General features: G+C 36.3%; 1 protein-coding gene and 1 long non-coding RNA gene across 3 annotated transcripts; one reads left to right on the top strand and one right to left on the bottom strand.

Annotated features, from left to right (window-relative positions):
* Positions 1–1,784: 1,784 nt before the first annotated feature.
* LOC124173233 lies at positions 1,785–23,709 on the bottom strand. 2 transcript variants are annotated; one of them, XR_006868465.1, is made up of 5 exons: positions 23,547–23,709; positions 18,328–18,434; positions 16,012–16,091; positions 5,163–5,232; positions 1,785–1,966 (listed from the first exon to the last, which is right to left on the bottom strand). It is a non-coding gene; the product is annotated as an uncharacterized LOC124173233 (long non-coding RNA). The 2 variants fall into 2 exon arrangements; XR_006868464.1 differs by lacking the exon at positions 1,785–1,966 and having other exon boundaries at positions 3,833–5,232.
* Positions 19,414–21,693, top strand: LOC124173232 (piggyBac transposable element-derived protein 2-like). The gene is made up of 2 exons (XM_046552760.1): positions 19,414–19,547; positions 19,659–21,693. The coding sequence occupies exons 1-2, from the start codon at positions 19,525–19,527 to the stop codon at positions 20,458–20,460; spliced, it is 825 nt and encodes a 274-aa protein (XP_046408716.1). The 5' UTR covers positions 19,414–19,524; the 3' UTR covers positions 20,461–21,693.
* Positions 23,710–23,987: the final 278 nt, after the last annotated feature.

Here is a 23,987-nt window from a genome sequence, read left to right as displayed (position 1 = left end):
GGAGGAGGAGAAGGAGCTACAACGTTGTGAACGAACGCCGCCCCCCGCTGCTAGTTCGCGTCCACAGCAACAGCCGCCGCCTCAGCAGATGGAGCAGGAACATCAACATAAGCTTTCGTATGAAGATTTTCCCTTGCTGAGGCGACGGTTGCAAATGTACCACATTTCTTCGCCAGACGAACGACACTCGACAGTGGAGGAGGAGGAGGAGGTTCAGGTCAAAAGAATTAAAGTGCGAGTTTTCCTAGAGGCGCATTTTTGATGATTTGTGAAATATTTTATTTGATAGTAATTGTGAGGAGGAGGACAGAGAGAGAGGAAGATAAAATACTGATTGTTCGGATTGTTAAAAAAATGGATTATATTAAAGTCCAAGAGAGTACAGGAATAGTATTGAAAAAGCCACAGGGATGTTTGCTTCCCTCACTTCCTAACTCTAGTTCGAAGGAAAATATTAATATTCTCCTTCGTATTATTGTTCGGAAGAGAAGGAAGTAAACATCCCTTTGACTTTTTCAATCCGATTCCCGTACACTCTTGGACTTTAATATAATCCGTTTTTTGACTTTCCGAACCAACAGTCTTTTTCTTCCATCTCCCTCTCCCCCCTTTTCGTACTTATTTGATTTTTAGTAGTAATTGAGAAAGTGATTGTTGTTTGTTCTTGAAAAAAAGTTTTGATTTGAAAAGTGTCTATAATTTGTTTTAATGGGAAAAAGTGACTCAATTTATATGTGTTTATTTTGGTGTAGTGAGTGTTAGTGATTTTTTTAATTTGATGGTTATGGAAAGTGATTGTTGTTTGTTCTTGAAAAAAAGTTTTGATTTGAAAAGTGCCTATAATTTGTTTTGAAGGAAAAAGTGACTAAATTTATGTGTTTATTTTGGTGTAGTGAGATTTTTAGTGAATTTTTTTATTTGATGGTTATTGTGGGGAGGGAGAGGGAGAGAGGAAGAAAAAGACTGTTGGTTGGGATTGTTCAAAAATGGATTTTATGAAAGTCCAAGAGAGTAAGGAATCGGCTTGAGAAAGCTTATGGTGTGGGTATTTCCTTCACTTCCCAACTCTAGTTCGAAGGAAAATATTAATATTCTCCTTCGGATTATTGTTCGGAAGAGAAGGAAATAGCCATCCCTGTGGCTTTCTCCATCCGATTCCTGTACTCTCTTGGACTTTTATATGATCCGTTTTTTGACTTTCTCATCCGACAGTCTTTTTCTTCCAACTCCCTCTCCCCCTTTTCGTACTAAGTTGATTTTCGTGCTCATAAATTAAAATTTTTTATTTATACAATAAAACAGAAATATTCAAACCGAGCTGAGTGAGTGTGTTTCATTGAAATCACCCAAGATCCGATCCCATCCGATCCGCATCGCTCGCAACCCTCGCGCATTCGCTGCTCCTCTCGTTTTCCCTCGCGCATTCGCTGCGCAATTGTCTCTCTCTAGCGCATTCGCTGCGCCTCTGTTCATCGATTTCAAACCTCCCGCGAACCCCTCGCGCAATCGCTGCGCCTCTGTCTCTCTTGCGCATTCGCTGCGTCTCTGTTTCTCGATTTCAAACCTCCCGCGAACCCCTCGCGCATTCGCTGCGCCTCTGTCTCTCTTGCGCATTCGCTGCGTCTCTGTTTCTATTGCGCATTCGCTGCGTCTCTGTTTCTCGGTTTCAAATCTCCCGCCTCAAAATCCAGCAATTTCATTGGCTCATTCTCTTAAAAAACAAAATGGCCGACCACTTCCGTTCCAGGAACCCCTTTCTACATCTACTGCCTCTCCTCGACAAATTCTACACAACTGCCGCCAGAAACAATGCTTGCCATCATTAGGAAATAATGAAACAATTATTGTAAAAGTCTGCTGGGCTCAGCTGACAGTCTGGAAGTTACCGATGGAAAATAGGAGTGGTTGCGAAGGTCAGTAAGGAGGAAAAAATCTCACCGTAGACATAAAATGGATGAAATGTCTGCTGCAATGAAACAAAATGAAAATGAAATTATTACCCCAAAAAATTTAAATAGTGGTACCAGAAACAGAGAAACTTGTATATAACATGAGAAACAAGAAGAATTGAAGGAAGAATTTAGTTCCGCAGACAGTAAAAAATTAAGTGCAACACAAATATCAGAGTTGCTTTTTAAGGGGATAATGAAGTGAACTCATTAGGGATGTGCGAGTAGTACTTTTTGATGTTGAGTCGAGGATCGAGCCGAGTTGAGTCAAGTATGGCGATCCCTGAACTAGGCAATACAACAATGCATGCTTTAACATGTCATTATTTTCCAATTCCCTTGAGAGTTTTCCATTCTGAATGCTTAGTTTGATCTAAAAAGGATATTATAAATAGGAAAGTTGTGGTAATTGCATCAAGATTAGGAGTTGAATGAAAATGAATGTGTCTTTAACAGTTCCATAAGCAAAATTTAAATGACTTTACCTCTAATAATACGTCTTCAATTTAATTAATGTATGTATCCAAACTGCTCAGAAGAGTGAAGAAATTTGTACAATTGTGGTAAATATTATGTTCGTATATGAATCATGTAATACTTTATCCTTTCAAATTCTCATGCAGAAAAACTAATTGCTCTACATGGCCAGGCAGCAGGTTTTGAATTCATGTTAAGTATTACTTCCTGTAGTAGTTGCCTTTGGCAACACACTAGTGTGGCTGGACATGTACTTTTTGCAAAAGTTTCAAACTTGGGAACCTTAGGAATTTTTATTAAATGTTATATCAATGATTTTTATGGATCTTGTATCTTTCACAAATGATGTCATCTTGATTATTTGAATAATTTAAGAGGAAAAATTGAAAGAACTATAGAACTAAGCTTTAGTTTTGAGGACCAAAATTTATTTTTCCTTGATTCTTACTTCGTTTAATCAACCACAGCCACTATTTTTTGTTGGTTCAATGAGGAAACTATGACCCAATTTCAATCATTCCATAAAATACGTTAATTCAAACATCGTACAACTAGCAGATTATCATTTACCCAATTAACCCCATTTCACATACTGCCTAATAAACCAGTATGTAATTAACTAAAAAATGATGAACACATATTCCAAAAAAAAATTGCATTTGCGGGGAAGATCTTAAAAATAACTTCAGGTAGGCCGTTCCACTCCTTCATTCCTCTATGTAGGATGAATTTTTTCAAAATATATTTTCTGTTTTTCTTAACTTAATTTTGAATTAATGATACATATTTCCTTCCTATGGAGCAGGGTGAGTTTAGCTTTAGTCCAATTTCTTTCCAACCCCGTTCTTCAGTAAAGACTTTATATACCTTGTATAACCAATTCAACTATGGGCTTCAATTTAACTTTTCTCATTCTTGTTTTTGATTCAGTCAGCTAGCTAACTTTTGCTTATTCGTTTACCTAAAGGGATTGTAGGAAAACCAGCTCTTTATAGGCACAAAATTAAACATTGAAGTGCATGAATCCATAAATATATTAAATGAAAAGGTATTCGTAACGTAATAGCAGGTGAAAAAGCTTTCCTCATGGCAAGAAAACAGTAAGAGCAGCTTCAACTTATCTTATCTTATTGTCTTATTGTAATGAGGCAAATTAAGATGTGGATAAGAACCCTTAAAACTGCACTGTCATTTGGGTATACCAATATTCATTTCATTATCAATGCAAGGCAAAAAGTTGTAAGTAACAAAATAAATGTGTGACACAGCTATGATCTAGATTGGGCCTGTTAGGGAAACCAAAGATAATACCAAATTATGAATCGAGTCAGAAGCTCATGATTTAGAGTCCCACCTGAATGGATAGATTCCAATGTTCACAGATGATCAGAGATAAGACAAATACCTACAAAAAAATTAAAATTTAATTGCAGTACATTTGTTAGGCTACGAAGACCTAGATTGTCATCTCGATAAGAAAATTACATTCTACTGAGAAATCAATATAATAAAGGTATATTTTAGCAGTGATAACTACATGAGGCCAGCCAATATACATTGAAATCGTTTTAAAAAATCATCGATATGATGGTGACCACATGGTACCTAGAGTAAAATCTATAATACCCAAAAATATCAAAATTTTAAATCCAAATTAACAATGAGAACTTTGCCATCAGTTTTTGAAAACCACAAGGTAATACTTGCATTTGATGTAATCCTTGTAATGGAAAAAGATGTTGTGCCATGAAAGAGAATATCCCATTTGTAGCACAAAGGAAACATAATATGAGTCCTCTATTCCCTTACCTATGACACAGATTAAGCACAGACAATTTCCAAGTTGAGCAAGGTAAGGAGTGTCCTGAATGCAGTTAAGGTCAATTGTAGTTCACATCAACTACATACTCTTCCTACAACATACGTTGCATGAAATTTAGCATTTATAATGAAATAAAAACAGCCTTATCACAGTATATTTCATAATTTACTTTCAGCCAACTCATTTGGCAACGTTGGGTTACAACCACATGCTGGGTTCACTAAGGAAGAGCAATAATTAGCCTCATGTTTGTCATGTCCAAAACAACCCCCGCAATTCAAGGGTGGATAAGTTACTTAGAAAACAATGGAATCACAACAGTTTACAATCAAGACATAAATACACTTGTGCCTCGAAATTCATTATCAGATGGCCAAAGATAGTTATACCCACGAACAAGTATCTGCATGACTGTTCATCTGCGGCTGCTTACATATCACCAATGAACACTGTCATTCTTCCCAGCCAAACTATTTGCACACAACCAAAAAATGTCCAATTGAATTTTAAAACTATTTTCGGCATCAAATTTCACATTTTACGACTTGCCCTTCAGTAACAGTTACCAACATATCTCTCACATTCCTAGCACAGAACACTGTACTAATACGACTGCAAATATAACCGGCGCACGATTTTATTAACCCTGTTCCATGCACACATTACATCTCTCTTTTTAATACTCATGCCGATGCTGATTCCACTCAATATGAATTGAGGCATGATGAAGAAGACGGACAGCAACAAAAGGAATGCAAAGAGTCCTCATCATGAGTGTTCCATGGTACAACACTCTCCCCTACTCGTATAATGCAAACCTCTTCCTTTAATGCCTCTTTTAACTTACAGAAATCTCAATCCACAATGATGGAAAAATACTTTTCAGGAGGAGGTACAATTCGTCAGACACTTACAAGGCATGGTGGCGATTTTCAGCATGAAGTAAGACACTGCTCAGCGTTCACACAAAGGATGAATAATTGACTGCAAGGAAAACGAATGAACATCAAGTTATAACACATAAAATTGCCAATAGTAGTGTTTGCAAAACAGAACTAGTGCAATCATAGCTTGAAACACAGATAAAAATATCTCGCTTGCTCCGAAACCCAGAATATAAAGGAAACTACACAGAAGTGGCATCTATCAAATGTCATCACATGAAAACATCGTCTCTACAATTCAACTACTAATCCTTTGCCTGGCAAAAAAATCTGGCTCAACAAAAAGATTTTGGGGACAGTATTGAGAGTGCAAGAAAACCAAGTACCTCATTTTAACTACTCAACAATGAATAATAATGGAGCTTAGGATGGAAACCTCTAAAATTGGGAACCATAAAAAGGCTATGTGGGGTGTACCATCATTTGCAAAAGTTGAGCACCAAATTGAGCGGCACCACATTCGCTACATTGTCGATTTCTGGCCACCATTAAATTTGAACCGTCACTCTCTGGGTATGAATCTTCATGGTAGCTCGGGAATGACTCACAAACGGGTCATCGTAACATGGGAGGGAGATGTAGGAAATCATTACAGTGCTCAGACACCACCAGGAAAAGGCAAAACAAGGGTGGCATTTGAATATTATACCACACTTACACTTTTGTTAGAGATAGAAACACTGAAAAAAAGGTTGTTTTTCGTCTTACCGGCAAAAAAGCATTAGAATGCTAACAGCCGATATACGGCCCGAGGGATAAATGGATGCTTAATTTTGGGCTTGGTGTACTTTTCCAATCGGTGAACATGAACATAGACATGTTCAGCCATGGGATACCCAATCTCCCGTCGTCAATAAAATCATTTTAATTCTCACAAAATAATTAAAAAAGTACGAAAGAAGCTGTTTTACAAAACTATAACTTAATATTTTTTTCTGAGATCAAAAATTTCTTCGAATTATTCTCAGTTTTACTTGAAAGATTGCCAGGGAGAGCTGCAGACTTAGAGGTTTTTTTGATGCTAGCATGATTATTCTGGACGCACTTTTAGCTCTGAAACTTGTAATTATGCTGTGATGTTGAAAATCCAATAAAATAGTTAGCCATATGCCCAACCAATGAGAAAAGTTATCCTATGACGTTAAACGCACTTAGCACAATGGTCAAGATAGCAAAACCAACATTGCGCAAAATATTTCTCACAATTTACTCTTAGTTATATCTTACTTACTTAAATCAACCTAAACTTGGGGTACGCGCTTTCATTCCATGCCTGTTAGCATGCAGGATATCTATGTATCTATTTGCAATGTTAGTTTAAGTTTCATCAGCATCAATGCACATTGAAGGTAAATGATAAGGTATAATTTTTGACAAGATTTTTTTACCATTTACTATCATATACGTTTTTAGAGACTATTTTGCGTTAATTCTAACTTTTTTCCCAAGATTTACAATTCTTTAAACGTAAAAATAGGAAAATAGGTTTGTGAGATGACGTGATGTTAAATTTCTAAATATTGATTATTTTCAATTTTAAATTATATCAATATCAATGCAAGGGAGGCTGCTTCCTTTATAGGCTGTGAACAGATTTATTTCTAGGTAGGTATAACCCAGCAAAGATTACACATCCTAGCCTATTTGTGGTTAACTGACAAGACGTTTTACCCTACCTGCATGATAGGAGCAGGAAAAGTACGAGAAAAAGAATTAATGGGGATCCTCTCAAGTAAAAGCAAGGTGAATTCTACGCCTGGATATAGATATCCACCGACAGAACTCAGCAATGCCTGTAGGGAGTCAAGAAATATTTTTGTGAGCACCACCATGAATGCGTAAATCTAATTAACTGCAACATTGAAAACATTGAAATATCTCTTCTGATTGGCATTTCCTGAATTCAACCCGAGGACCTGCCTGCCTAAACCTGAAATTACAAATGTTTGTGTCCGCATGACATTAAGGACAGCCAACTTAAAGAGTTGCTTCACAGCACGGCTTTTCCCTACCCATGTATGCCCCCATTGGTAAGGTTTCCTGGAACACCTAAGGACAGAGATTATATTGAAAGTCAATTTCAACCATTATTCACCCTTTTAAAATTCCAGACTGTGGATTAGGGAGGGAAAAATGTTTTGCGCATAATTTATCTGCTCCCTCAGCTCTTAACCCTTTGAGTGCGGATGGCATAGCATTGATGCCCAGCGTAGGTCCTGCCAACGGGCGGGTGGCATCACATTGATGCCACGCCGGCCTATGTCCTTCAATCGCTCCCTACGCTCCTCCGCTCTGTTCTATCTACTCTCATGATGGTTTCCCGCACACAAAATGGATTAGGCTACCTGCATATGCCTTCCGTTTTTGAAAAATAGTTTATATATTTTGAGTAAATTTTTTTACATTTATGGAGTACTTTTTTATTTGTAAGATTTTTCACCATTACAAAAAAATTTAAATGTAATATTTTCTTTACTTTTCTGAATATTAGTAAGTGTTGCCACATTTGAAGGTTATTATTTTCGTTTTAGTCCTATTAAAAATTTTCAAACAATATTTCCTTTCATCTCATTGACGAAAAATATTTTCGTATTTCAAATTACGGTCACTAAACCTACACACGCTAAACACAGTTGAATAATCTGTTGCTGTTTTTATTAATGGTTAAACTTAGTATTTACATAATGCCGTTATAACTCCTAACATTCTTCCATAATATATTTGCCACTCATTTTCTGAACGATCCTTTCAATAGGGGTCTGATTATATTGGCTACGGAAGAAGAAATAGAGTTTTCGACTTTTTCTCATTTATTTCGTATGAGTTTGTTAAAGTTACTAGGTGGGAATAATTACGACCACCAATTCGTTATTCACGGGAAATAATGAAGGTTCTAGGGAAAATTTTATATTTTTTCCATTTTGAAGGAGAAATTATTGGGGATATCCTTGGGGAAAAAATGATCGAATTTCGGGGCTCAAATAAAAAAGTCGTTTTCCGTCACCGCGGAATAGACTACAAGTCGCTCTATGTCGCCTGTTATCACTATTTTTAGAAGTATTTTTGCCATTCTTATTAGAAATCCATGTAACTATTCTGTTGTGTGAATGTCGTAGAAAAGGTCAGCTCTTCCTTCTCAGTTTTTGCGACTCTAGTTATTAGTACAGTCTCTCCTTCGGACATCTTTCGATTGCTTGCATTTTCACTCCTCTGTAGAGATTTTTTTTCTAATATTGCCGTATGGCCTTTTTCCATTGGACATTTTGGTATTTTACATATATTTAGCCACTTACGTGGAATATGGGAGACATCTTCATTTTTAACTTTATTCCTATTTTCAAACCCCAAACACCGTTTATGTATCAGCCTTTGGTCAACTAGGCTTAGAATATCTCCTCGCAATAAAACTACCTCTGGCACAATTTACTCAAGTGTATACATGGAACACTGCATTGGGTCTTCTCCGCGAAGGATTTTTTTTAACTTTGAAGCAATTTACATATTTTACTTCGACCAAATAGAGCTATTATAATCAGAAAAGAAAGTCAGCAAAATTTCTATGCGCAAAGAAACAATTATTTTTGGATTATTATACGTTGCCGTTTTATCTGGAGCATTCACGTTTAGATATTTCTTGTACGTCGGTTCTGAACTTTAACGCTTACATCTCTTTCTGACTGCAAAAGAGCAACCTCATCAGTCTTGTGCATTTTGTAAGTGTAATGTATTTTATTGTAGTATATTTTATAGGTGTTAACTGAGGTTTTCGTTGAGGATGCAAGTATGTGGAGCTGGAGGAAATATTGTCGTCTGAAAGGCTTTTGTCCATATTGCCAATGCCTCTCAAAATGCAGTTCTTCAAGGATAACCGAGCATAGGAATCTTACTCGTGGGGTATGGGAGACATTTTTGGTCCGATATACCTAATGTATAATTGTATGAAGTATTGTAAGATGGCTATCCATTCCAGATTATTGGAAAAGGTAGGAAAATATCTTCGATTTTTCCCTCCTTCACAGCACTTTTTCCCGAGACCGATTTCAACTAATTTTCCGTTGCATGCAGTTTGGCAGGAACCCTGGAGTAGATGATCCGATACTAAGAGAACCCTTGCATAAAATTCGACCCCTTTTGAAATTATTCACTCAAAGAATGAAAGAAATTTAACTCTGCTTCATTAGTCCATGTTGCTTTGGCGTCACAAACGCGGCATAACATTATATATGCTTTCTGAGCCTAATGGCCGCGTGCAAGATGCTATAATTTACACTGGGGCGAAGGATCCTGATGTTGGAGGCAGGGGACATGCAAACAAAGTCGTGCGAAAATTAATCGATAGATTTCTCCTCAGTGGGCACAGTTTATACAGTCGTTTAGCCACGATTTTGAAATGGGGGGTTTTTGCCGGAGGTTTGAGGGCCCTTCTGGAGGGTGCGGGGGCCATTTTACCCGTTTTTGGCACCTCAACGGGGGTTGTTACCCATAACCCCCCATCCCGTGGCTACTCTACTGAGTTTATACATGGAAAATTATAATCATCATAAAAATTATAATAATCTGTTCAAATATCCATTGAGTTACTCAAAAAGACACACCACTGAAACTCTAGGGACAAACAGAAGAAATAATCCTCATCACGTCCTTAGAACGACTAAAGTGGCGAATCAGTATAACTCTGACGGTGTATGATGTGCAGATGTTCCAGGGCTGTTTGAACCCTTTTTTCAAAGAATTTCACCATTATTAGTTAATATTTTCAGCATTAACACTAGGAATACCGGACTTGACACCCCTCCTAGAACTACCAAATGGAGTCATTTTGACTCCTACCTTATAATTGTTTATTTTTCCAGTTTATCTATGTTTTTATTTATACATTGCTTTAGTTTATCATTTTTTTTATTATTGCATTATTTCAGGGGTTATTTAAACAAAAAAATAATATTTTTTTAAATGCGAGTTTCGACGGTATTGCTTTGAAATTCTTTTTTCCTACATGTTATGTTATTTCAATAGGATTTTCACAGAGTAATTGGATAAAACAGCAAACCAAGACATTTCAAAACATTTTATCATCATGTTTGAATGATCAAAAATATTACCTAGGCTACATGGAAGTTGGGAAGATAATTAAATACAGCAAAAAAACTGCATTTGATAGGCCACGCATTTGGCTAAGGTGCTTTACAATTCAAGCATTGTCGTTCATTGTCCACAGTTGCCCACAGAAATACTTTTGGCAGGTCATACAATTCCAAACTGATCGATTCTTTCTGCACTTTGGTATTGCCTGGAAATATTTTTTTGCAGAATCCCGTCAGAAGAATATGCATTGGACACGCCACGCTTTGTCGAGATCTAATATGAGTATCAGCCAACTCTGTATCGAGCTTTTTCAAAAGCGTCTTGCGCGATATGTTTTAGGTAGTCTCCTTGTACACTATCCATGAATACCTGCTAAGTCGGAAGTATTTTACAACGAGTGGATAGGCCATCGCTGAGTATATGTTCTTGTGGTAATAATGTGATTTCATTTCTTTTGGTAATTCTCTTCGAATTATTTACCTTTCCCATAATGCTAGTACCCTAGCTTTTTCGCTGTTCGGCGAGATTGACTGAGGTAATGTAATTATCTACGGTAACATTTCACCCTTTTTCAGAAACGTTTGCATTAGTTTCAGTACTACTAAACGGCAATCTGCATGAAGTGAATAATCTTTTCCATCATTAGGGAAGGCATTTGCAAGATATTTGCTATCATTGTTAACAGCTAGCCAATATTCATGGCCGTATTTGTCCGGCTTAGATGGAATGTTCTGACAATGAGTAAAATACACCTGATTTTACTGGGGAGAATTTGTTCAACAACCGTGATGTATGTACCAGGTTTGTAACAAGGAATGTAATTATCTGTGAATCTATCCTACACTTGACAGTTTTGAGCCGCTGGAATCGATTAGATTTCTCATCAAATCTTAGATAATGCAAACTTTTTACAAACCGGTTCCCAGTCGTTCATTTTATATAATGGTATTCCCCAGTCGTTTGACTAAATACTTGCAATAGAGAGATCATTTGTACCTGATATTCAACGGGCATAAAATATGGCAATACATGCATCTAGCTCCCCACCGAAAAGAGTAAAATCTTCATAATTTTGTTTGCGTGCTTCCACAATTTTACATCACTTCATGTGAGTCAGTATACACGAATCGATAAATAATTGTAGATAATATCTTTGTTTTGTAACTCCTTATGAAAGGGAAAGTAAATGTAAATTACTGCATGTCTTTTGCACGCATTATGTCTGAATCATCAGACTAGCTAGAAACGTTTTGAGGAATAAAATCTTTGACTTCGTCAGAGACGAAATGATCTTCCTTTTCGCATTCCGATTTACCTTCCGGTATAGAATGCAACATAGAAAGGACTTCACGCTTTAGCCTACTTCTTCTGGTCATACTGCCAGTAAGGAAAAATGAAAGCCTTACTTCTCTAGAGTTCTGCAGTCCACTCCAGAGTTCACTGGATTCACTAATGCGAAGGACAGCGCACGATTTTCCTGTGCGGCGCGCGACAGCCAGCGCTGTCAGAGCCGACAATAACTTTATTTCATTCATCCTTATATCAATGGAAGGATACAAAGGTACTTTTTCAGGTTTGAAAATGAACTTCCACGAGGTCAAGGGTGAAATAAAAGCGCTGCAGTGCAATACTGCGTATACAGTATTGAGCTGTAGCGAGCCTGATAGGCGGGGAGAAGGGAGGGGTAAGGGATGAGGGCAAGACACGACGGCTTCTAAACACATGAATTGAAAATGCTCAATATGAATGCCATATTCACCACTTTATCGCAGGATAAAATTATATCAGGACATTCATATGGTTTGTAGTTCCAAACACGGACCCGTGAAATTAGAAATGCCTTCAAATTCTCAAAAATATTGACCTAAAAGCGAAATAATTATATATTTAAGCCATCGATTGATTTAAATTAATTATTAACATAAGAAGAAATAAAATCTTGAACAAATATTACTATTTGGCGAAAAGACGAGCAAAATACAATAGGGAGTCAAAATGACTCCCTTTGGTAGTCGAAGGTAAATTTAAAAAAATGAGTACTATTTTACTTTCTAGAACTATTTTGATCGCAAAGTTTTATTTCGTGTCAAAAATGAATAAAAGTCACGAAATTTCAGGCCGGAATTCGGAAAATTTTAGTCAGGGCAAAGAAATAAAAACCGCGAGGAGTCAAAATGACTCCATCGGTAGTTCTAGTGTTAACGCAAAAGAAAATGGCAAAAAGATAAAATAACTTTCATATGTTTGCATCCAAATCTAAGTTACTAGTAAATTTAAAAATTTAGATGTGAAAATTAAAATTCGAAAACTTTTATTTACCCAAAATTTGATGCATGGATAGTGGATCACATCTGAAAAATTATTTATCTTATTTTATAATTCAATTCCGCCATCATTTCAGAAATTATTTCAAGCTTCTTAGTTGCTATGTAAAAATATGTTGTCCGTCGTTTCTAATGTTTGTGTAACGGGTTGCATAAATATCCGGAGCATTTATCACATGGGTGCGGATAGCATCACTGTGATGCCATTAACAAATTGTTTAATAAATTGTCAAATTAATATAAAAATCCCTTTTTTATTGAAATTGTTTTCATATTTTCGAAAAACAAAGTGAATGCAGTGAAAAAAAATACTCCGCCAATGTGAAACAACTCTGAGAAAATGTTACGCAATGAAAGGGTTAAGGCTGAATTAGGTGCTCCTGGGCCATAGTTTTGGTCAGCTAATAGGTCTTACACCACATCTTGCCCCACATCTGTATCGCACCTTTACCAGCCACAGACAAAGAAGCAATTTACCTGGGGTAAAACTTCCAGGCCGTAAGTGATTCTCACAAACTTCCAAAAAAGTGTAAATAGGGCCAATTTGTAGCTCTATCATATACATGTTGATGCCTTAATTTGCTTGAAGAAAGTATGCACAAGAAGAATAGTTGATTCATACTTCATGATAAGCCTTTGCTATATTTAAAAATAAGTGCCGGGGTGCACGAACGCTAAAGGGTTTCAATTACACAGGTTGTTACAAGGATTCTACTAAGTAGATGAGTTGGATTCTGTCCCTTTACATCAAAATTCCTGTATTTTAAAAGAACACAGACTTTAGAATATTGAAGCCTTAAGTTCAAAAGTTAAATTCTACGCTCAATTTATAACCTTTTCTATGGAGAGAGCTTTTCTTGAAGGTTTACATAGAAAAGTTTCCGTCACTGATCATTTACAAAACAAAAAGGGGAAAATTAATCTGAAAAACTTAACTGGAAAAATTAAATTGGTATGAAATGGCGACAAGTTGATGACAATTTGTAGGCATACCAGACATATGGGCAGCATAATTTCTGCAAAATGTACAAAAGATCACTCATTACTTTCTTTTTTATCAGCTAAATTTGATCTTTTATCCTTTAAGAAATCACGTAAATGGAACTTCAGATTACTAGGATAGTTCTTATCCCAAAGGTTAATAAAGATGAGCAGTTACAAACCTATAAAGTAAACCTTATAACACTGGGAATTATATTCACCAGTTATTCTGATTGGAGTTCCCTCAATGGAAACGCAATGATTTGTCCTACCGTGCTAACAGCACAGCATTCCCGTCGCAGGAGCATGTAAATTAGAAATTCCTGCAAAAATGCTAAAATTCAACATTTGGTACCCTCTCAACCAACATCAACAAAATTTAAAAAAATAAAAATAAAATACGGCTGTGAGGAGGATATTAAAATTTTATGCATGGAGAGATTTGAACGCTGCTCCTCACATTACCAGCCAAGCATTCTTCAACTGCACTCTTTAGGCTTTAATTGCTGAAGGTGATAATTTTGACAATTTATTGTAATTATAACGCAGCTGCTTTCATGTGATTCTCAATTGAACGCACCTTGATTAAAATTATCCCTTTCTCAGTATTTTGGTCTTTTATTCGTTTATATAGCTATAACTTGAGCACAGAGGCTTTCCCATACTTCATATTTCGGCTGGTTAATATAGGGATATAATGATGTTGTTGATCGAGTCGCCTGCGACTTCAGTAAAGTATCGTCCTTATAATTTATTATTATTTGTCATCATGTCTTTAACTAAATATTTGCATTTCTAATGAAGCAAGCGTGTTCATTCATTTCAAACCTGTTAGGATTAGCTTATGCCCTTCTTTCTCGACTTGAAAGAGTTTATGAAATGACCTGCAGTTCCAGTGATTTCAACATTGCCTTAAACATAAAACATATCGCCAACAAACGCAATTCCTAATACCTTGTAACCTGCTTAATGCAAGTAGAGAAGTTAGTTAATGATGCTAAGTAAATATCCTATATTATCCCCAATTCATCATAGTATATGTAAATGATTGCAGCAAAATATGACAAATTCATCATCAACGGTATAGTAGCGTACTTTTATTAAACGCATTCACACTTATTTAGTTTCTGGGCACAATCTTTGTGGAAACCGAAAGTGGCGCCACTCAATTATTGCACGACTTTTGGAAATGATGGTACACCCCACTTAGCCTTTCTATGGTTCTTCTCCATTTTAGAGGTTTCCATCCTAAGCTCCCTTTTTCATTGTTGAGTAATTAAAATGAGGTACATGCTTTTCTTGCACTCTCAATACTGTCCCCAAAGCCTTTGCAAATGAGCGGGGTTGTAAAGAAATAGGTCAAAAGCTGGACTCACCCTGCTACATAGGAAGGAAAGATCATAAATTCAAATTAAGTTTAAAAAAAACAGAAAAAAGACATTTGGAAAAAATCCTTCCTGCAGTCTGGGAGACCACAATAATTCAATATTCAGAAAACGTGGCAAAGCCATTTTTCCTGCTTAGTTTTATATGATTATAACTGCTTAGCTATTCATGAATTTATATTTGATTTTATGCATCAACTATACAGATCAATTATTCAGTAAAAATATTTATTTGCCACAAAATATAAAACTTGACGTCTACAACACTAAATAACATCGTATTTAATAATCAACATTTCGTCATGTTTACAAATTTAGGCATCAATATTAAATTAAAATGGCTAATTAATTGGAAACAATTGTACTTATTTCGTTCATTCCTCTTCTCAATATATTCCCCCGGAGTTGTGAGTGGTCTCAAAGACCATTCATGGAATGTAGCCGGATATTTACAGACATAAAAAACAAAATTGTTAGTTTTCGAGACTTTGATATCCGTAGCATGAAAATATGAAGATAACAGGAATTAATGACATACGTAATAGTCATTTTGAAAGCATTCATAATTTAAAAAAATGCAGATGTCTCTCAGACCGCACGCCAATGGTTATGGGTTAAAAATCCATCAAAATAAAACGACAAAAATAATCAGCTCATTAGCACTGACAAATGTTGGCCTCTGATTGAGACTGTCTGGAGCGCCCAAAAGATATTTCGTACACACAAACATTGCGATACGATTATTTCTTGATGAATAGAAAAATGGAGATTTCGTTTTAATTAGTTTCGGAAAAGCTTTCAGAAAGTGTGTAAACTTGGGAATAAGAACGAACTATACCATGGCAAAAATTTTATGGATGAAACACAAGAAATATTAGCTATCGATTCTTGACATACATTACATTCAAACTTTGTTCATCCATTATATTTTTTTTCAATTTTGCTCTTGACAGGCATGCTTTTTCATATAAGGCAGTCACACAATAATGAATAATTCAAGGAAAAGCATAGATTAAATGCATTCGCAACTAAATACCTACTTACCGAATAGGTTACGCAATCTGGTTGGAATAGGTAATCGCTCCTTCCTTGACGTGCCTATCTCCAGCACATAAGAGGCAATCCTTAAACATAAAATAAATTACTTCCATCTGTGCTCCCACTGTTTCTTTTTTTTAGTTACTTCAGTAGACTGCAGTGGAGGCCTCTGCAGGAGAAGGAGAGGGGAGGAAGGCAACCCCTCCAGCCCCTGAAGCAGTAAGACCGACGGGAGGCGATAGGTAGTCACGCAGTGTCGGGATTTTTGGGAGCCAGACTTCATCGTTTGGCTTTGCCATCTTCACAGATGGCGAGAGCCTGAGTATTATCAATTGGTTCTACTTCCTACATTTTTTTTATTCATCACCGTGTCCATCAGCATATCCTCCTCTGAAACTCGCAGATGAACAGGTTTACGAGCCAGCAAGTAGTAAGTTGTCTGTCGCAAGCTACCCTGAGAGACTTAATACTAAACTAAAATTCAATTATTCCTCTATAAGAAATGTCTGCCAGGAGAAAGTGGTTTTAGCATGCTTAAGAATTGGCCAATGCTTATTAACCCATTCATACCTCTTCACTGAAGAGAGAATACAGCCCCAATGCTTAAATTGCGATTGTCCACTAACAGTGCGACATATCCTGACGGACTGTGCGAGATATCGGACTGCACGGGTGAATCACAAGCTCGGAGATAACCTAGCTGAGGTATTAGGAGACACTCCCGAAAACATTTCCCGACTGATAGCATTCCTACACTCAATTCGACTTTTCAATAAAATATAAAAAATATAAATGACACCTCTTGTAAATTATTGACACGTTAATTTAAGAACGGGCCTATTCCCCTCCATCAATTCCAGTCAGTGAGTGGTGCAAAATGGCCTTAGCCGCCGACGCACCCTCTAAAAGAAACACTACTACTAATTATTCCTACCCTCAACCTAGCACCCCTACCATTGAGAGTGTGGGCGGTATTTACCCACACTGGCACCCAGCATATCGCCCAACACCACTTAGGACTCCTGGATAAGATATTACCTTGTTATTAAGTAAATACGGTTAATTTTTGTAAATAGCTTTACTGAGATGTATCCCCTCTAGAATGTGAAACACTTTCACATTAAATATTAATTTATAATCAAAGTCAACAATATTTGCATTAATTAAAGTAACTTTGCCATTTGAATAAGTAACAACTACTTATAATTTGTACTTTTAGCACTTATCACAGTCGGTAAGAAAAAACTAGTCAAAATTGACACATTTCCAGGATTTTCAAACAATTATGAAATTTAAAATGAACCTCCCAATCAACTATACATAAAATATGTCTTGCAATTTAGATAAAAAAAATTAGAAACCAATGTAGAAAAAAGACATTTTTAACATTCCAGTTTCATCATTAATATTACCACATTATGGACATCATACAATTGATTTTTCCCCTTAACACATTTGGCCCGAAAGTAATATTTTAACTTTACCCAGATCTGAAAATTTTGTCAAGCGAAGCCTGCCGTCATCTATAGATGACATTCGGTCACAAAGTGGTAGAATAATATGGCCATCTTTGATGTTTCTTTGACGTCTATAACTTGATTAAAAAATTGACACTGTCAACAGAAAAAAGGCATGGTCAAAATTCCCGTTTAAATATTAATATTACCACATTATAGACAAAATAAAATTAATGTTTCCCCTCAATTTCCACAATGGCCATTTCTGATGTTTCTAGGATGTCTATGACTTGATAAAAAAAATTCTTTGAAAATTAAAATCAACCTATTTAGAAATAATATAAATGCCATACTGCACACACAAGTTTTGAAATAAAAGCCAAGGTGCTGATGCCAGTTTTCACAGGGTCCTACATGAATTATAGATGAATGGCCGTGAGGTAAAATTTTAATTTTAATTGCGTGGATTTGAATGACCCATGACAAGCTTCACCTACATGGCACCTCAACAGTCACCGTAACGAATGAAGACACTAATTTAGTTGCACTAAAAGATTTCTTAAAATTCAATGCTACTTCGCTGACTGAAAGAATAGCATATATAGGTATGTGTGACTGGGTTTGAAAATATTTTGCTAGGAAAATTGTTTCAAGACGAAATCAATGATTGAAGCAATGAACAATCAAAGTTATCTTTCATCAATGCTACAGCAGGTTTTTAACACTTGTCACATTGTCATACCTCATTCATTCACACACTGCCAAAGTACAAGCAAAGATCAGCATGAATTGACGTAAGAAGAATGATGCAGGTTAGAATGGAGCAAAACCGACAGAGCGGATCAAACCGGCCCTTTTAAATCACCTGGTAGTTGTTGCTTTCAAGCAGCAACATTATAAAGTAGTTGAAGTGGCTGCCATTACCAGCAGATCGAGCTCTTTTTCCTTTTTGTAGAGGCTGCCGTTTAGTATCTGTGAATATTTCAAATATTAGACAGTTTTATTAAGGATTTTTATTTGTTATTATTTCTGAACGATTTAAGTTTGTTTTGGATCTGGCAGCTTATATGCTGATTTGATTTACCAACAGTAGGTTAATATGATAACTTAGTGTTTTTAGTTGTGTTTTAAGCCCGTGTAGACGAATAATTGATAATGGATACACGATATTATGGATTACTTTTATTGGCACATTTTTTGTGCTGTGTGTCGAGGGGCAAAACCATCACGGGAGAGTGAGGCAGGACCAACAGAGGTTGGATAATCTTAACCCATATTTTACCAGCGTGTTTTTAAACACACGCCAAGTACGCGGAAATTAAAAAAATAATTTCTAGCCACTCTTGAGAGGCAACCATTTTCTAAATACTTTGACTCATTCTTTGAAACTTCTGAAGGCTCATTACATCTTGTATTACAGCCTACTATCCCCAGGTTGGCCACCATTGAAAAAACATATTACCCCTGCATGTGTAAATTGAAAGGCAAACTGTTTAACCTTCATCTTCTTGAGAACACCAGATGCGAACATAAAACTTTTCCTGCCTTTATACATTCGAATGTTGAGGAAACATGATGTTAGTAAAGTATTTCCCGTGAAGATAATTGAAACACTTCAATGAAAGCGCAAACTTTGTGTGTGTTTAAACACACGGTGGGATAAACCGCTACTCTTCCCTAAACCAATTATGGTATTGCCTTACATTGTTGAGCTGTCTGTAAACGTCTCAGATGAGTTGTTCTTTGCTCACAATGTATTTCAAAATCATTGTAACTCGATGCCTGAGATAATTATGAGGTTGAAGAGCTAAAATATAATCCATGTACTTAGTATGAGATTCTCGCTAAAATGTAACTCTTGCTCCTCATGGCTAGACACTATATATATAAAGGACCGACCCAAGGGTACCTGCCATTGCGTTTTGCAAGCTTGGCAGCTGTAGACCAAGTGTTCGTAAGTTCTGTGCTTCGCAGTTGCCCAAAAACTTTCCTAAGTTTAAATTATTTTAGCTCATCCATTTGTTAGCTGTGCATCACAGTGGATCCTGAGAACACCTTCGCAATGTCGACAAACAACAGAAAACGGTAAGAATTGCAAATATTTATTCACTTCCTCATTAAAATAGTTTTTAGGTGTCGTTACGCCATCTCAAGCTGTGTTTAGAACTATGAATCAAAATGTCCGATCTCTTTTAGGTCAGAACTCAACACAGAAGACATCTTATTTGAACTCCACAACTTGGATGACAATGATGAACGAGGGCGAGAAATTGATGGAGCAAACACTGTAGATGTGGTTATTCTTCCAGCAAGGGATGGTGACTGCTCTGATGAAGATGATGCACCTGAAAAATGTGAGACTCCAGAGTGCATAAAGGATTTAGGCAAAGGTGTCCTAGCCCAATTAGGTGAGGTACGTCTTGACACTAATCACGGTAAAATTGATTTACCACTTTTTTCTGATGACTGTTCCTCAACAAGCTCAAACAATAATGAGGTTGGATCTGATTTTGATATGTCTAATGAAAAGAATGGGAAAAATTGTCATAGCAAGAGAAGGAAAGTAGCTAAGAGTTCAATCAATGTTTGCTCGGCCACCAACACTCATAAAAAATTTAGCCATTTAGAGGCAGGAAGTTACCGTAAGAAAGATAGATCATGGAAAAAATTAACTCTGAAAACAAATAACATGCCACCTTTAGAGCCTGTTCGTATGCAACCAAAACCAGAGTTATTAGATAAAAGTCCTTTGGAAATGTTCAAGAGGGTTTGGGACGAAAATTTTGTGAATATGATATGTATAGAAACAAACAAGTATGCTGTTCAGAAAGGTTTATCCAATGCCGAATTTTCTGTGGACGATTTGTACAAATACCTTGGCGTGTTATTACTTTCTGGCTACTGTTGTGTTCCATTCAGACGTATGTATTGGGAAACCAAACGAGATACTTTCCATTCTCTAGTTGCTGGATCAATAAGCCGCAATAAATTGATTTGATTCACAAATGCCTTCATTTTAATGATAACACCCAGATAGATAGCACTGATAGGATTTACAAAGTTAGACCTGTAGTAGATCACATGAATAAAAAATTTACCGAGATCATAGAATGCTTCGGTAGTGAGTTTTCTCTGGATGAGGGTATGGAGCCATACTTTGGGCGTCATTCAATGAAGCAATTTATTAGAGGAAAGCCCATCCGTTTTGGTTACAAAATATGGTGTGTTACAACTTCAAAAGGATACCTTCTTAAATTTAGTGTTTACACAGGAAAAACAGACAGACCCAAAGGCATCTCTCTCGGTGCCCAAGTGACAGAATCCATGTGTGTAGATTTCCTTCCTCCTGGTTCAAAGCTATTTGTAGACAACTTTTTTACCTCACTTTCATTGCTAGAAAAACTGAAAGAAAGTAATATAAACTGCATTGGAACCATGGCATGGGAGGTGTAGATTTATTTGATCAACAGCGCGCAGTGTATCGTGTGAAAATAAGGTCAAACAAGTGGTACTGGCCTTTATTTAGATTTTGTCTGAACAGCAGCATTGTTAATTTGTGGCATATTTTCCGAATAAACAATCGGAAAAGCAATCAAATTGATTTTTTGAGAGAGGTTGTTATCGGGCTACTGTCAAGTGATACTCAGCCTAAATTAGTAGCACCAAGAACAATGAGACAAGCTATAACAGATGGAAGGTTTGATGGTTATAATCACTGGATAAGTAAAATTAAGACCCATCGGCGGTGTGGTCACTGCGGTAAAAGCTCAAAGTTCATTTGTGAAAAGTGCAATGTGGGCGTACACCCTGATTGTTGCTTCAAGGAGTACCATGTAAAATATCAGTCCAATTAGTGATATGCCACAAAAACATTTTTGAAATATAAATGGAAAATTTTGTAATTTGTACTACTGTAAAATATAGAAATGCATTCCAATGTGCAATGTGTAAGTTTTTATTGAGCATGAAAATGTATGACTTCAAATTATGATGCTTAAAAGGAAATGGGCTCATATAATAATTGTGAAACACAATGTCTTATTAGTTGTTTGTGAAATAAAATTGTGTAGAGAACTCACGTATTTTTTATTTTGCATTCTACCCTCACATTGATCGCAGGCAAGTCTGATCTGGGCTTTATCCCACCGTGTGTTTAAAGACACGGGCTCTCCCAGCAAAAGTACGACGTTCTGATTTTTTTAACTATTTTTCCCATAGCAAGTAGTACAAATAGAGCAGCATACCAAAAAATCAGTTACCAAATAGGTAAAAATGTGTTCCGGGACAATATGGGTTAAGGCCGGTTTACGCAATGCATTAGTATGCACGGGCTATTGTCTAAATGTATGAACGCGAGAATGAACGCCAAAATGCACCATTAACCACCCAACTTGCACGAATGCATTCACAGAAAATAGAACCTGTTCTTATTTGGTTCACTCATTCATACATGTTCTTTTCCGGTCCTCAAAAATCATTCACGAAAACAGACATTAACTTGTACGTGTTAATGCATCGTGTAAACAGGCCTTTACAGATAGGGATGATTTTGACGAATGAGACGAGTAGGCTTACAAATTTTTCAATGAATGGTATTCAAGTTCCAAGAATACAGTGGATTGGATACAATGTTTGAACTGCAAAGAGTGGGCTGAGAGTCGTGTTCAAATTGTGAAGAAGATGACAATTTCTATGTGATTGCTGTACACAAGTTAATATCCAGCCTCACATATAGCTAATTTACTATTACATGTTTAGAAATATCACACCTTTTTAAAGTGTGTTTATAAAATTAATCTTTCAAAATTGTACAATAAAGGTTTTATAAATGCAATTTCAATGGGTGCCTATTTTGCCCCATCTTTGAGGCAAAATCTCCATTTTGTCAATGTTTGAAAAAAATCATAAATACATGGAATCACTTTCATTAAATGCATTTCCATTTATATGCTACACCCTATATGCATAAATATTACTGTTAACCACATTTAAAAGAACATTAGCCACAGCGGGTCAAGTTTTAAATGAAAAAATGTTTACCTGTCGGTTTTGACCCACTTTCCCCTGCTTAATAGGAACACACAACAAAAAATGGACAGAGGAAACAGTAATGTAGCTGGTTCGAGAGTATTAAACTATTCTACAGAAAAATTCTACGCCGGAAAAATCAATTTCATGTTATTATATCCAAGATGAATCAACTGATATTCTCTATCGAATTTCAATTTGATAACTAATGGAACACTTTTGAAGTTCCTACTGGTTATGTTTTCAAACATCATATTCTACAACTCACAGGAACTGATTTATTTAGTTTGGAAAAGTATATCACTACATGAATGTAATCACTTTTTTTCTTATAATTATCACAATTGATCTCACAAATTAGTTGGCATTCGTTGAGGCTTTCCAGAGGCTGGAAGAGAATTATAAGATGGCGAATTAAATTACCATATCTAAAAAATAATATCACCAAATTGGTATTGGATTGTTAAGTCTGGCATTTTATGTTCCAGGAAAGTATACGATTTATAGGATACTAGTTCACTGATAGAAAAGGATACTAACATAGTGAACACACGAAAACTATTATACTTCAGGTCGTAATCAATTTGTATGACGTGCAAAACAGTTTACGGATCATGTATGATTTGCTATGCACACGACGAAGGCAATCGAAATAGTTGAAAAACTGTTTGGATGGCTTAGTTCGAGTAGTTGTGATGAAAATGAGTTCCTTCAAAACTCAAGGGAAGTAGCAATTAGCACTCAATCCTCCGTCATCATGTGGATACGTCACAAACATCGATTCCACAATGATAAATCAATGAAGTTTATGAAATTAGTATTCTCAAATTCAGGCAACCTACGTTGCATTAAAGAGTGACCATTCTTCTCACCAAGTTTACGAAAAAGGTCCAGTCTCAACTATGAAAACATCTCTTTAAAATTCCAGACAAAAAATTGTTTCTAATGGATCCGATACACCCTTCTTTCGAAGGCTCGAGGAATTTCTATGTTCCAAAAACAACGCTAACGCCTTTAATACACCAGAATTAAACAATAACATAAGAAACCACGTACCTCAATTCGAACCAAGCCCGAAATCATTTGTCCAAGCAAATATTCATGCCTTTCGCTCACATCAAAAATTTCGACGGGGTCATCACATTTGTGCAATCAAAGCCTGCGTAGTCAATGAAATAAACTATTTGATAAATTGACTAATGCTTGACCTTGACCATGAACCTCCTCCGATCTTTAGTGACCATACATAGATCTGACCGACTTCCAGGACGATACTGCATGTTCACTCGGCTTGTGACGTCACTTTTAGGAATCCAGGTGTTTCCCAAGTTTTAATCCCTGTAAAAAAAACTAATCAATTTCCCGATCAGCAAACTCATACATAATTACTGAAATGGCTTCTAAGATACTATGACTTTAGCATCTTGCCTCTTGGTTTTGGCGAAAGGTGAACAAAATTACTATTGTTTTCAAACCGAAGGTAACACTCTTTGAAGG

The sequence above is a fragment of the Ischnura elegans genome (genome assembly GCF_921293095.1).
Source record: "Ischnura elegans chromosome 13 unlocalized genomic scaffold, ioIscEleg1.1 SUPER_13_unloc_4, whole genome shotgun sequence".
In the NCBI taxonomy this organism is placed as follows: domain Eukaryota; kingdom Metazoa; phylum Arthropoda; class Insecta; order Odonata; family Coenagrionidae; genus Ischnura; species Ischnura elegans.
The sequence above is the reverse complement of the archived record's forward strand: the minus strand, read 5'-3'. Positions and strand labels throughout refer to the sequence as shown.